The 14952-nt window shown below is 36.6% G+C and overlaps 1 protein-coding gene across 1 annotated transcript; it reads left to right on the top strand.

Moving 5' to 3' along the window:
* The first annotated feature begins 884 nt into the window (after positions 1–884).
* zgc:113278 (Translocating chain-associated membrane protein 1-like 1-like) lies at positions 885–14538 on the top strand. The gene is made up of 11 exons (XM_059332960.1): positions 885–1248; positions 3325–3385; positions 3556–3674; positions 6474–6590; positions 6674–6732; positions 6876–6960; positions 8304–8374; positions 9341–9445; positions 10123–10266; positions 10954–11114; positions 11265–14538. Exons 1-11 carry the CDS (start codon positions 1129–1131, stop codon positions 11336–11338), a joined length of 1116 nt encoding a protein of 371 aa, XP_059188943.1. The 5' UTR covers positions 885–1128; the 3' UTR covers positions 11339–14538.
* Positions 14539–14952: the final 414 nt, after the last annotated feature.

Genomic DNA, 14952 nt, shown 5'->3' with positions numbered 1-14952 from the left:
CATGAGGAGATGATTTAGGCAAAAAAAAAAACAATTTTGACAAAAAATGACATGGGTGATTATTTTAACAGTGTGACGAAATGCAACATCTGGACCAGGCAAACATAACGGTACATCAAATATCTAGGCCTTAACACAACAGCCAACCAACCTTAGATAACCTCAACTAACAAATAACATGGTGCGATGAATTCATGTTTTACATAACGCTGGAAACAGCATATTTCATCACGTTTCCTTCTAAAATGTCACTAAAATATATAGAATTGCTGTCCAATCCATAAAGTTACACAGACGGGGAAAAAGTGGACAGTTGGTCTTAAATTCCTTTATTTTATAAGAAATGTATTCGTTTCGTTTCTGTTTATTTCGGTCAATACATGTCATTAAAAGAAAAGTAACAAACCAGAAAAAAACAGTGATCAAAGTAAACAATAAGAGAAAATAACAGAGAAAGAAAATTGATAACAGACATTTGGACCAAAAAGGCGTAGGCTTTCTTTTTCCTTTCCTTTTTCCTTCCTTCCCCCTTCCCTTCCTTCCTTTTCTCCTTTCCCTACTTCCTTCTTTCTTCCATCTTCCTTAAAAAAGAAGAAGAGAAAAAAATACATTAAAACCCCAACCCCCTCAACTGAGGATGGAGGAGATTTTACCATAGGTGGCCGGCGTCATGAGGAGATGATTTAGGCAAAAAACAACAACAATTTTGACAAAAAATGACATGATTAGGCAATTATTTTAACAGTGTGACGACATGTAACCACCTCCCGTTAGTCATTTTTGGAAACGAGGTCGCTTACGTGGTGTCCGTGAACGCACCACGGGCCTGGGTTCTCCTTCTACGTCAATGCCACTGGGCGGTTCATGAATGGGGTTTTGAAGTGGGAGGGCCCGTCATCTGACTTTACCAGTCAGGAAAAAAGTGGGTGTTGTGCTGTAGTGTTTGGTTTGGTGCGATGCATCTTCATGACTGTTTTTAAACACGCGAGCAGCGGTTCACTGTGCGCGTGGTCCGGACCGCAGCGGGCCGATCGGCAGACATCCACCCGGTGAGACGTGCAGGCCACCTGCAGCCGTGCAGCGAGACTCAGCCCGGAGCCAGGGGAGGGAGAGCCGTGTCGGTGAGCCATGGGGTTCCGCAAGAAGAACAAGAGCCCGCCGGTGCTGAGCCACGAGTTTGTGATCCAGAATCACGCCGACATGGTGTCGTGCTTGGCCATGATTATCCTCCTCGGCCTGATGTTCGAGGTACTGTGTGTGTGGACAGGAGCTGTGGTTAGCCGAGTGATGCTAGCTGATGCTAACTAGCGTTAGCTGACATGACAGCAGCACTCCAGGGGCAGGGCGCTAGCGTGTCTCTCCTTCCCTTCTCATGTGTCTCACTGATTGCCAAAGAAGATGGCGAGGAGGCCCACTGGCACAGCTAACAGGTCATTTTACCAGTCGGCACTGCCTCCATAGGAAATCAATACATGTATCTGGCCTTTGGCAGGAAGATAGGCTAAATGTCTGCATGCATGCTACACATTTGATTACCAGCCCTTTGGTTGCACAGATCCACTATAGCTGACTTTGAATGAAACAATATGCTGACTTGTCCCCACCCAAACCTGCCATCAGACTGAAAATATTGTGAAAATTGATCAGATATTGCCAACTTTTACCTGTCAAAATAATAATACAATACATATCCTTTATTTAACCAGGTAAAAGTGTCGTTGAGATTTAAAAAAATCTCTTTTCCAAAAGAGACCTGGCCAAGAAAGCAGCATAAAAAGTGTCAAGTTACAACATTTAAACACAGTTAACTTAAACAATTAAATACAAATGCAGCCATCACAACAACAGTGAAGGAGCCTCAGCAGAGACTTATCTGGAGCAGTCACACCGACCAAGAGAAATTATTTCTTTATCCTTCAGAATCGATTTAAATTCACTGATTGTGATCAACTCAGACAATTTAAATTCATTTTGCAGATTGTTCCATGATAAAGGGGCATAACTAAAAGCTTTCTTACCTAACTCAGTTCTCACTCTTGGCACCAGCATCTGGACAATATTTAGTGAGCGTAGACCATGTTTAGTTGTAGAAAGATGAAAGAATGTCTGCCTGCATGCTACACATTTGATTACCAGCCCTTTGGTTGGACAGATCAACTATAGCTGACTTTGAATGAAACAATATGCTGACTTGTCTCCACCCAAACCTGCCATCAGACTGAAAATATTGTGAAAGTTGATCAGATATTGCCAACTTTTACCTGTGGAGATAAAGACTGGTTATAAACTTAATTCAGAATGATCAATGCCTATACTCAAGGCGAAACTGAAGCTGATTATACACACTCATTTTAGCAATGTTAGTAAAACTTGAAATCTACATAGTTTCTTTCTAGAGACCCCTGGGAGCACCTGCAGGCAGCCCCTGGTGGTCCCCAGTCCCCAATTATGGTACTCGTGAAGTCAGGGTCTTGCAGTCACTTTCCAGATTTAGATCTTAGAACTGCTTTCTCCCACACAGGGAAATTTGTTTGGCCCAGTGCTCCAGACATAAGGACACCATGAAGTCCACAGTAAAAACAATAAAGGCAGATATGGAGGGCTGCCCCCTTTTTAGTCGATTAGTCACCTAATTGGTCATACTTGAGTAAGATTTCTTTCATGGAATCCTCATTTTTTATGCTTTTTCGAGCTGAATGACTTGTTTCCAAAATAACTTCTGAGCACATCTCTGGTAAACACATGATTTAAAGTGGTGCTTTTGCATGAATCTCTGTGGAGAAACAAATCTGTTGTTGAATCAAGTAATCGACAAAATCATATGTGTTCGTCGACTATGAATTTCCTAATATCCTTTTGAAATGTTGCCAGTTTTTTAAAGAAAGGCTGGTTACTGTTTCTTGGTTAGTACTTGTGATTTTTCCTGCTGCCCTTATTAGTTGTGTCCTGTTTGTGCACCAATCATATATATATATATATATATATATATATATATATATATATATATATTCCTATGGTCTATGTCTAGTACCATCAGGTTGAATGCACTTATTGTAAGTCGCTTTGGACAAAAGCGTCTGCTAAATGACATGTAATGTAATGTAATATATGTGCACGAATTGATGTGCACTTGTTGGAAAAGACTATCATGCCTGAAAAAGATTCACTCACCCCGAGAGGATATGCATGTTTATTACAGTATTGATTCATTAACACAAAGGCTTGGCTTCCTTTGTATGAAAAAAATGTCCTTGGTTAGCAATTTACTCTTTCTTCTGACTCAGAATCAGTCCACTCAGCATTTTTCTTACTTTTGTGTTTCAGGTTACAGCCAAGTTTGCCATCATGTTCATCACAGTCCAGTACAACGTAACACAAGTTCTTGGTAAGATGATGTATATAAGTTAATTAATTATATTAATTTCAGTATTACAAAGTTGACTCATAACTGCATTTCCCTGCTACTGATTTCCAAATAAATGCTTAGCACTTCATCGGTTGCTTATTCTGCCTCATGAGCAATTAAAGTTTAAATTTGTTTCTCTTTTGTTGCAGATGAGAAAAGTGATCCAGTGAACCTTTATCAGTACGGCCCTAAAGATGTGGCCACTGTGTTTTTCTACCTGCTTATCGCGGTCATCCTTCATGCCTTGATACAAGAATATATTCTCGACGTGAGTACATCAATATCCAAACTCAGCAGCCACCATATTGGCTCATATTGTTCTTTGTTGTTTGCACACAGGAGCGTATTGTTTTGATCTTTTTACTTGTGTGTATAAAAACAGCATGAGGAAAACAGAAACTGTGCTGAAGAAACTCTCCGCCTCTGTTTTTTCAGCTTGCACGCTATTAGATGTGTCGTCTAGTTTTTCATTTCAAAAGCATCAAATAACGCCTCGTGTTGGCTCTGTTCTGGTCCATGACTGAGGTTTGGAAAGCTGTTTGTAGTTAATCTGGTCCAATCCTACTCGCTGCATGTTCACTAAAGCATCATAGTTGAAAAGATGTTCATGTTGACATCTTTTGTCTTTGATATCAGCTCCCAGGGGGATATCAATAATAGAAAAACATATTTTTATTCCAAAAATAAAAACCTTTTAATGGACCACATTCAACAGATCACTCTCTCTTAAAGGATCTCACTTTTTCATGTCTGTCTTAAAACAACTGTGAACATTGAAACAGGTTTGACTTGCTGTAATATTCATCATGTTCATTCTGGAGTTTAGAGATCTCTTCTAAATGCATGAACAGTTTAGGAGACAGAGGGCACAATGGGTAGAAATGCATTAAATTTAGGGTTCAATGTTTTCTGCTCAGGGGCACTTTGAGATATGGAGTGTTGAACCAACCATCGTGCAAAAGGGAAAATAGCTACTCCATGTACACTACTGGTCAAAAGTTTTAGAACACACCAACTTTTCCAGAATTGAATTGAAAATTATGCAGTTTAATGTCTCAGTGTACTCTGAAATTAATGCACATTTGCAACATTTAAAATTCTTTATTGAGCATGATAGTGTTTTGAAAGTAAAAAAAAGATTCAAAATCACATTTTATGTTGGACTAAAGGACTAAAAAAGACACAAAATGACCAAAAAAAAGACACAAAATGACTAAAAAAAGAAACAAAATGACCAAAAAAAGACACAAAATGACTTACAAAGACATGAAAAGAATTCAAAAATGAACAAAATAGCCCAAGACTCCATAGAGTTAAGTTGTTAACCCATTTCTTGTTCCCTGAAAAAGGCCTACTTGTATAATTCTGAAATGTACATTATTTTTCAGTTTTGGTTAAGCTTACCTTTTTTTATTTACCTCTGGCAGTTCACCACTTACCTTTGTACCCTTTCAAGCTGTTCATTTGACTTGAACTGCTTGAATTTCAATAAAAAACTGGAAAAATTGGGGTGTTTTTGAAACTTTTGACCGGCAGTGTATAAGTGCATACAAATAATGTTACAGTTGTGACAGTTATCACTCAGCAACAGGTAGTGTTATATGCTTCAAGATAATATATAACATTTCCACATTTCAATGTCTAAAAGTGACTAGACAAGCAACTTTTCAGACAATTTTAATTAAGGTAATTGTCCGTTTCACTCGGTCACACATCCCATTTGTGCATGCATCAGTGTTTTTTGTGTCTGCCAGAAGCTGTCATATATAGACGTTATATCCAGTTTAAAGCCACATTTTTATGATGCACTTTTTTAGATTTTGGTCATTTTGGATTTTAAGTTATCTGTAGAGTCCGACAGATATATGCATTGACAGATATTATCGGTATCAGTGTATACACTGTCCGAAATGTGCTGTTATGAAAACTTGTTTTACACAATATAGAATGCAAATAAATGTGGCTTGGCGTGACTTGGAAATGGTGTTTGCTATATATTTTTTTTATTCTTCTTTTTTAAAAAGTCAATTGACTAAAACTGAACAGAAATTATGTTTATTTAGTTATTTAGTTTATTCATATTCTATATTTTCTTATTTTTTAATAAATTTCTTTTTTAAAAAGTTTGAGAAAGTAGCTCTCTGGGTACCTTTGCAGAGTGGAAAAATTGGTACACAATCATAAAAAAGCTTAAAAATACATTTAAAAAAACTATATCACCACTATATCAGTTATCAATTAATTTTCCTTCTCTAGAATCAGAATCGGCACTAGTTTAAATAAAATCCCATATTGGTCGGGCTTTAGAAACATGCTGCTCGGCTCACAAACACAGATTTTTAACGGGAAATTGCTGTATTTAGTATTTATACCGGCTTTAATCACCCGGTCCATTCATTTTGGAGAGGAAAGACCTCTGCAAATAATTTGGCTCCAAATTAAAAACCTCCTGGACGATGAAAACTAAAGGAATGTTAACTGAGAGAAGCTGACTGTAATGACAGCAACGATGGTGAAGATAACATCTCCCCAGACGTCATTGAACTCTTTTTTTTTTCTTTTGTTGTTGTTTTGCTTGAGAGACCACCAGCAGCAGAAAATTACATATTGTGCATTGAACCTCTTATGTGTTATTATTCAACCAGTCAAAATTCATACAATTTAAAAAAAAAAAGTTTTTTTTAATTTAATTTAATTTAATTTAATTTAATTTAATTTAATTTTATTTTATTATTATTATTATTATTATTATTATTATTATTACTATTATTTTATATTTTATTTTATTTAATTGTATTTATTTTATTTTTTTTCCTGTCTGTTTTTGGTGTCTGTCTCGGCTGTTTGTAAGTGTTTGTATTATATGTTGAAAAAGTAAAAATTAAATAAATACTTTAATAAAAAAAAATAAAAAAAATTCATACAGTGATATCTTTTTTTTTTTTTAAAGAGATGCGAGTTATTAAATAAAGTTTTACATACTTTATTAATGGAAACAAAGAAAGATAAATGCCCCCTGTATTAACTTGATAAATCAATGTCTCAAACTTTTTTTGTATGATTCCAGAAAATGAACAGGAGGTTGCACCTGTCAAAAACCAAACACAGCAAGTTCAACGAGTCTGGTCAGCTCGCAGCGTTCTACCTGTTCTCCTTCATCTGGGGCTGCAGCATCCTGACGGCGGTACGAGGGTCACGAGTCACGAGACGTTCTGTCCCAGCATGCATTAGGCTTCATCTTATGTCGTGTCTCTTTTTCTCTCACAGGAGGACTTTGCAACAAATCCTACTTTCTTATGGGAGGGTTACCCACACACTCACATGGTGTAAGTAGAACTCAGAAACTCATATTTGATACAAACCTGAAACACTTAATCGCAAGCACAATATGATCTCTTGTATATTAATATGATAAAACCTTTTGTCCAAGCTAAAATATCCACTTCTGCACAATCTGTCCTCTGTCTAGTTTTCAGGTCAAGTTCTTCTACATTTGCCAAATTGCCTATTGGCTCCATGCACTTCCTGAGCTGTACTTTCAAAAAGTACGAAAGGTGAGCGTCACATAGAAAATTACAAAATGTGGTTTGGATAATATAACATAAATACAATCGGAGTTAAATGTGTACGTATCTGTACAAGTGATGAATGAGAATCCTCATAAATAGTTCTCTTACTCTTGTGATCACAAATATTGATCTGAAGCTCAAATCTGGGTCGGTTATATAAATAGAATTCTAATAAGATAATAAATTTAGCAACTTCTGATCAGCTCATATCAATGTGAGGTCTTTTTATTGTTGTTTATTTTTAGGTTTTATTTGTTCACACAGTGAAGTATATAAAGAAACAATGTAACAGATGTGTGCAGGTGAGGAAGGAAACCCTGTAGGCATTATACAAATTAGAATATACATTTCCTGTTAGGTCCCACCCACTTCTGAATGAAACTCTTCCCACTTTGACTACGGATACAGATCATTAAGTTGGTTTTACAGATGCAGATAATGATGTCATCTTTTTTCCTTAAATGCTTGGTTTGGTGTCACAAAGGCTCAAGCGAAAGAAAAAGGCACAGCTACAACCTAAATCTGGGTTTTACATCCACATCACTATGTAACCACATAACAGATGAATTGGTGAAATCCTTTAATGGAGCATGTGGACGCTAGGATACCTTAAACTGTCACACCTCTGTTGCACTACTTGCTAACACAAGCAAGAATTAAATGTTTATCTTGGTGGAATTAGCGTGGGTAAGATAAGATGAGATATTACGTCATTAGTTTGTTACACAAGCAAAATGTATAGCAAAAATAGGAAAGCATCAATTAAACAAAAAAATAACAAATGGAAACAAGCAATATTCACAAAAATATAAAATAATTTTACAATTTAAACAAGAAGAATATAATATTTAATATAAAAAAGTATTATCATTACAAACAATAAGAAATATAAAATTAGGAACAACATATAGACAGAGTTAAGATACCACTCATTATTACGCCCTTTTTCTACTTTATAGAAAAATCATTCTGTTTTGTTGGATAATGCATGTGTGCTCTAGTTCTTTCAGATGTATTGTGTTGATAGAATATTTTACAGTCATGCAGATGTCGGGGATTTATTTGCATAGAAAATGCAGCATAGTGCATAGTGTTTTAAAGGTGGAGTCACTTCATAGAAAATCATTGCTTGTCAAGAATGTTTTAATCATACAGTAAATAAAATAACTAAAATATGCAGGATACTTCATGTCCAATGTTAAAAAATCCAAAGAGCCTTCATGAAGAAATGTTCGGTCATGCAGATACCTTTATAATAAACTCTATTCTTTGTGATAACAGATGATGCTGCTGTTTCTCACTTAGACTCATTTGCTGTATTTCCACAGGAGGACATCCCCCGCCAGCTCTATTACATTTGCCTTTATGTTGTCCACATCACCGGTGCCTACGTCTTAAAGTGAGTCAAATAATACATTTTTCTGAGCGACATAATAAAGAAGCATATTCTAGGTATATCTCTCACAAAGATCTAATTTATCCTCATAATGACTTTGAATGTTTCAAAACAGTGCCTGATGAAAAAACTAAGCCGACTAAGTTTTTATATTCTATATCTTTGCAATAAATTAATTTCATCTTTCAGTATTGCAGGTTTTCCTCAAATAACTTGTTTTTGATCATCATACATACTAATTATGTTTTCATTTCTTACTTTTTGAGTAAAAACCTTTTTTTATCACTAAGCTTCTAAAGCACAAGGTCATTTTAGACCCATGTTGTGCATTAGAAGGTGTTTATATGTTGTCACCAATTTAAAACCTGACAAAAACACAAATATTAACTATCCTATTTTGTTAAATTGGTGTTTTTCCAATGGACATTATTATTTGTCTCAAATGTTACAAAATGTGATTTTCCAATCTAATCTGGTGTTTCAAACAACTCTTTTAAAGTCAAACTTTAAAATAAGACAAACATAGTTACACATATACTCAAATTGTTAATTTTGTGTATCACTTTTTGTATCACTACGCTTCTAATGCATAATGTCATTTTTGACCCATGTGTGTAAACTTGATGTAATAATACAAAACTATTTTCCTTCATAAAGTATGAAGAAAAAAAGGATATAATGATCTGTTGTAATAATAAAAAAAGATATTAAAACACGCAGAAAGCATGAAATAACATGGGAAATGAATGTGGGTCATGTTTGACCCATGTTGTGCATCAAAGGGTTAATTAATGGTTATTACAAGGACTTTAATATAAAGCGTTACCAAAAAAGTTATGTGGGGAACTGATATGAAAGTTTTTCCATTCCTGGTTCACAGCCATGTTCTATAAGGAGAATATATGTAGCTGATAGTGCTCAGTGTGCTGAGTTGTCCTGAGTTGACTCTGTTGCCGTCTCTCTGTTTAGCCTCCACCGACTGGGCCTGGTGCTGTTGGTCCCTCACTACCTGGTGGAGCTTCTGTTCCACGCTTCACGCCTCTTCTACTTCAGTGATGAGAACAAGCAGAAAGGGTAATGCGCTCATTCATCTGAAAAACAAGTTGTCATTTACACTGCAAAAAAAGAAAAGTTGGGTGAACTCAAAATTTCAAGGCCACAAACTTCGATAAAATTTTAAGTTGGACAATTAAACTAAATATTTTAATTTTTGTTTTTGAGTTTGCTCAACTCTGAATTTCTCTGGCACGATTGTAAAGCCGATATGAATGTCAGCTAATGTTGTGACCACAATTTTGAGTTAGCATTGATACGCTAACGGCTACTCTTGTAGCTGTAACAAGCAGCACTGCTAGCATCAGTTAGCCGCTAGCATCAGTTAGTCGCTAGCATCAGTTAGCCGCTAGCATCAGTTAGCCGCTGGCATCAGTTTGCCGCTAGCATCAGTTAGCCGCTAGCTTTCACTAATGACCAAATTTCACAACAAAGAAATAAGAGTTATCAGAACTATTGTCCCTTGTTGTGAACCCCAACTTAAAGATATAAGTAACAACAACTCACCAACTTGTTTTTGAGCAGACAACTGGCTTCCTTTGTTGTGCTAACTTACATTATTGCCCTAAATGTCAATAATTTATATGTCCAAGTTTTACCAAATTAAATCACTGTTTTAGGCCAAAAAATACAAGTTGGCTTTTTTGCAGTGTAGTTTTCCCTTTAACAACCTGATGCAATGTTTTTTTCTTTTACAGTTTTACTCTGTGGGCGCTACTTTTTGTTATCGCCCGCCTCCTCACCCTCACACTCTCAGTTCTGACGTTTGGCTTTGGGCTGCCCCGGACAGAAAACCAGGGCTTTTCTCTAGCAGAAGGCAACTTCAATGTGCTCACCATAAGGTTAGTCCATATGGGAACTGCCCCACTGTCTCGTACCATGCTAATTTACAACAAACAACTTTTTTTTTTCAAAAGTATATTTATTGAAGTTTTGCTTTATTTCAACAAACATTTTTTTATAGAAAAAATTTAAAAAACAGCCACTCCATATAAAACAACATCCTCTGCAAAACGAGAAAAGATAAATAAAAACATAAAAATAAGTACCGGTAAATATATCAAATCAATTAAAGAAATATAATTTAACTTAACCCTAAATAGAAGCAAAAACTCCTCAACCTTCCTTCTAAGTATGTAAATCATTTTTTATAACACCAGATTGTAAGACATTACCTTAATTAATCTATCGACTTGAATTAATAATAATAATCATAATATATTTTATTTGTATAGCGCTTTAAAAGGTACGCAAAGACACCTTACATTAAAAAAACAACAAAAATAATTTGCAAACAGCAACTTAGTTCCTATCACTGATCAATACGATGCACTGAATGTCACATCTTTGTTGTGGCCAATGCCACTCCCACCTATTCAGTGTGAGCAACAGGATGCTGACAGCTCACTTAATAGCCATTGATATCATCAATAACAAGGATTTTCTAAAAATTTAAAAAATCCACAGAGTACCTTTTAAAAGATCAGTTCAACTTTTAGTTCTTAAAATGTTTTTTCCCCACCCCTCAGGATGACTTGTCTGGCAGCTATCTGCCTGACACAGGCTTGGATGATGTGGAAATTCATTAACTTCCAGTTGAAAAAGTGGAGGGAGCACAGCCAGAACCAGGCCTCGAAGAAGAAGGCGGTCAGCCCAAAGAGCAAGCCTCACAAAAGGGAGCCTACAAGGGGTGAGTGTTCACCAAATATATTTAATGTAATCCTGTTTCAGTTTGCATTTCATTTTAGATTTGTTTAGTAATAGTTCTCATTGTGTAACATGTATATATGTATCTGAAATCACTTTCATCAGGAATGTTTCTCATCACTTCTCTTGTCAGGAGGTGCTGCCAACGGGGTTGTGAAGTCCGAGGATAAAACATCACCACGGGCAAGAAAAGCCAAAGCTTTATAGAGATCGATAGAAGAATTTTTTTGGGAAAAAAAACAAAGCTAGGGAGTTTTGACAATGTGACATAATGTCTTTACACAACTTAAAATTTTGTCTACTGCTCTCCAAAACAAATGTTTAAGCGCACTAAGAAACCTTACGTTACAACGGTCCCTTTGGGGTTGAAACTCCGCTTTGAAAAAGTTCAGTGTTACTATCTGTTAGAAATGTTTATTAATAATTTGGGTTCTCTGTAGATGTTGGCAGGACATTGCTGGGTTTGATGCTTTAACAGGATAGATTTCAAAGTGTCCTTTTGTGTAAAACTGATCACTCGACAGGTTCTTTAAACTGAGTCACTAATTTGACATCCAATCAGTTAACATCACAGTAACTTGAAAAGCAAATTTTGACTTCAGGGCAACTTAATACAAAGTGTTAATGTACAGATTAACAGTGCGGGGTGTCATTTTAAGTTTTGGCCTTATTCAGTGGAGCTCATAAAATAGGCCTCTGGCTCAAGTCCCAAAATAAAGCCTTTCTTACTCTGCAAGACAGCACTTCAATATTCTGCTGTTGTCAGGAAAAGAGCCTAAATGAATCATTTTAGAGGGATATTTGTGCTATTTAGGTATTTGGCAAAGCTGCAGCCAGAAAACTGAAGCTTTTACTTAACTCCTTGATCATTTACTGCCATTATTTGACAGCCTCTGCCTGTGAAATCCCAACATGTTATTACAGGATTGAGGCACTTTTGTATTTTTTTGTTGCTCTTATTACTAGCCTGGTAATCAGCTTCACCCTGTTAATGGGGCTCATTCAGGTCCGGTGACTTACAAAGAGGAAGCTGCACTGTAACCTGTGATGCTGTACTGTATAGATACAGTTAAATCTTTATAATGGCATGATTGCAAATTTGAGCAAGAAGCTGTGTTTCAGGCTGCGATTCAGTCTTTCATATGGTAATGTCAATGCATGATGGTTTAAGGCTAAAGACTTTATGGCTAGTTGTGCTGTTGAGTTTGCATCTCTCTCACACACAAACACACACACAAGCATTCAGTGGCCTTTTTACAACTGCTGCAAGAGGTTTGAGTTATTTATTTTTGCCATATACTACAAATAGTTATTATTTTATATGCTTTGATAAGCTATAACCAGCAAACACAGCGGTACATAGCAACTGCATTTCGTTAATCCAAACAATACAATCTTTCTTCAAGTGTCCTTATAATGTCAGTGGTTTGTATCACTCGTTCTGCTTGTGTTGCGTTCTGTTTGCCTTCTCCGTTTTATTCTCGGGTATCAGGGGACAAGCTATCCACCACTTACACTGTAAGTTGCATCCCATGGTGCAACGGGAGGTGTGTTTGTAAGGGTGTTTGTATGCCTGTGCACTTACTTACGTGCGTGCGTGCAGTATTGTTTTGCCTACTGTGTATGTGAATTAACTGGGCGTGAATGATGATGATGATGGCGGTGATGACAACGATGTTTATTGCTTGTCTCGTAAAAATAATTATTGCCTGTGTGCAGAGCATGAAATGTGACAATCTGTTCATTGACTCCTGCCCTGTTTGTTGTATTTTACAATCATATCCTTTAGTTCACTTTGCTTGGGCCCCCGTTTCAGTTCCCAACACGCTTCTGTGTGTGTGAAACACACCGAGTTGTGGATCCGTGTGTGTTCTGTAGGTTATCGGTTACTAAATGCTTATGTGTTCAATGTCTCTGTCCCTCAGATGCCCCTTTTCCTGTGTGAGAGAGATTCTGTGATTTCTGTTAGTCAAATGTGGCATGTTTTGTCCTTCCTGCTTTACCTTTTCAATGATCCTGACATTGCTATGGAGCACATGTATCGTACTGTTGGCCACACTCTTTCCTCTCCTGGACGCGGAGTCCCGCTCTGCTACTAAACCTTCTGTGCGGAAAAACTTTACTACCTGTCTGCAGACAGTTGGAGTTTGAAGTCTTAAGTCCAAAGCAGGGCTGAGATGAAGATGCCGTTCATTTTCGCTCCCTTTAGCGCTCCTTATTGGGACTCTGGTGGTCTTTAAAGCCCTATGTCTGTGTATGGCATTGTCATAGGAGGGAAGGAAGAGCAGAGGACTTATGTACCAGCCTGTTATTAAACTGTCTCAGATGTAAAAGAGAAAAAAAAACTGACTTAACCCTACACTGTACTAAAATATGTGTCAGATTTTTAAGCTATTTTTATAGAGGGGAAACTGTTGAAATTCACTGTTGTTCAGTACACACGTGTGAATATTTGTTTTGCATCCATATTGATATGAATTGTTTTTTATATAAGAATGAAGCTTGCTGAACTGTTGGCGTGGATATACATTGTGGTATGAGTGTAAACATTGTTTAGCCTGATGGTTTATTTAACTTCATGGCCTTATTAGAGCAAAGTGAACTCAATTGTATAACAGTGCTCAGTTAACACTATGCTGCAGGTTCACTCTGCAGCTTTCACAACTACATGTTTTATGATGAAGTACACTGTCACACGCCATTCACTCATCAGTTTAAATATATAATCAGAGGAGCAAAAGGTCACTATCGGGTTTCATTTGTTGCAGTCCTGCAGGTGTTTTCCAGTGATTACAGGCCCGGATGTTGAATGAACATTTTCTTGTCACACTGCACAACAATCAGCAGACCTTTAGGCTCTGAAACATGAGCCCCTCTGCAGCTCACGGCCCCCTCGCTTTGAGACACAATAGCCTGTATAATCCCACAGGAATGCACTTTTTTTTTTGCATAATATGCATTATTTCAGAGCACCATAACACTGCTCACTTGGGCTGTTTCTGCATCGATTCTCAACAAATTACAAACTAGAGTTGCTCAATTTCAAATTGCATTTTGTAATTGTTATGAACTAAAAATGACTGCAATGATTTTAACTGTGTGAGCATCCTCTAGGTGGCAACAGTCATTAATGCATTTGACCGTGAGATCACTTTAAAAAAAAAAAAAGAGAAACCTGCACAGCAGAGACACACATTTATTGTATTCTTAATTCAATCTGCATTGTCCTTGATTAGTTTTTATTTTGCTGCTTGTTTATAGATGTTGCGATATATTTCCTTTTCAGATTTGTCTCTGAACTGCTCCGATGGTATATATTTATGCAAATTCTTGTGAGTTCTGATCATTTTTCTTTGTCACTATTTTTTTATTTCATGTTTGAATAAAGCTTTTATTCATTACTCAAACTTGTTGAACATATTTTTAACATACTGCCCACAGCTTGAGTAGTAGAACTGTCTCCATGGAGACTGCACATTAAAATAAATGCATGCAAAAACATCGCAGTTTCAAAGTGCACAGCAAATTACGAGAGCTGTAGATAATTATCCACTCCTGAGGTGAACCAGCAGTTAAAATGTCATTGAAAAAGCAGGGATACGCAACAGATATTGTTTTTTTTTTTTAGGCTTCCCTCTCTCACATCCTACTCATTACACCTTTCCACCTATTTCACTTAAGGATATATTTGGAAACCTACAGGATTTGAAACATTTTTCATTTGTTCTACCCATTGGGGATGGTGTCAGGAGACATGAGGAAATATTGGCCAAATCATACTTCTTGGCTAATTACCACCAGGGGGCAACGCTGAGCTTTTT

The sequence above is a fragment of the Centropristis striata genome, chromosome 5 (genome assembly GCF_030273125.1).
Source record: "Centropristis striata isolate RG_2023a ecotype Rhode Island chromosome 5, C.striata_1.0, whole genome shotgun sequence".
NCBI lineage: Eukaryota > Metazoa > Chordata > Actinopteri > Perciformes > Serranidae > Centropristis > Centropristis striata.
Note: the sequence above shows the minus strand (reverse complement) of the source record. Positions and strands in the feature narration are given on the sequence as shown.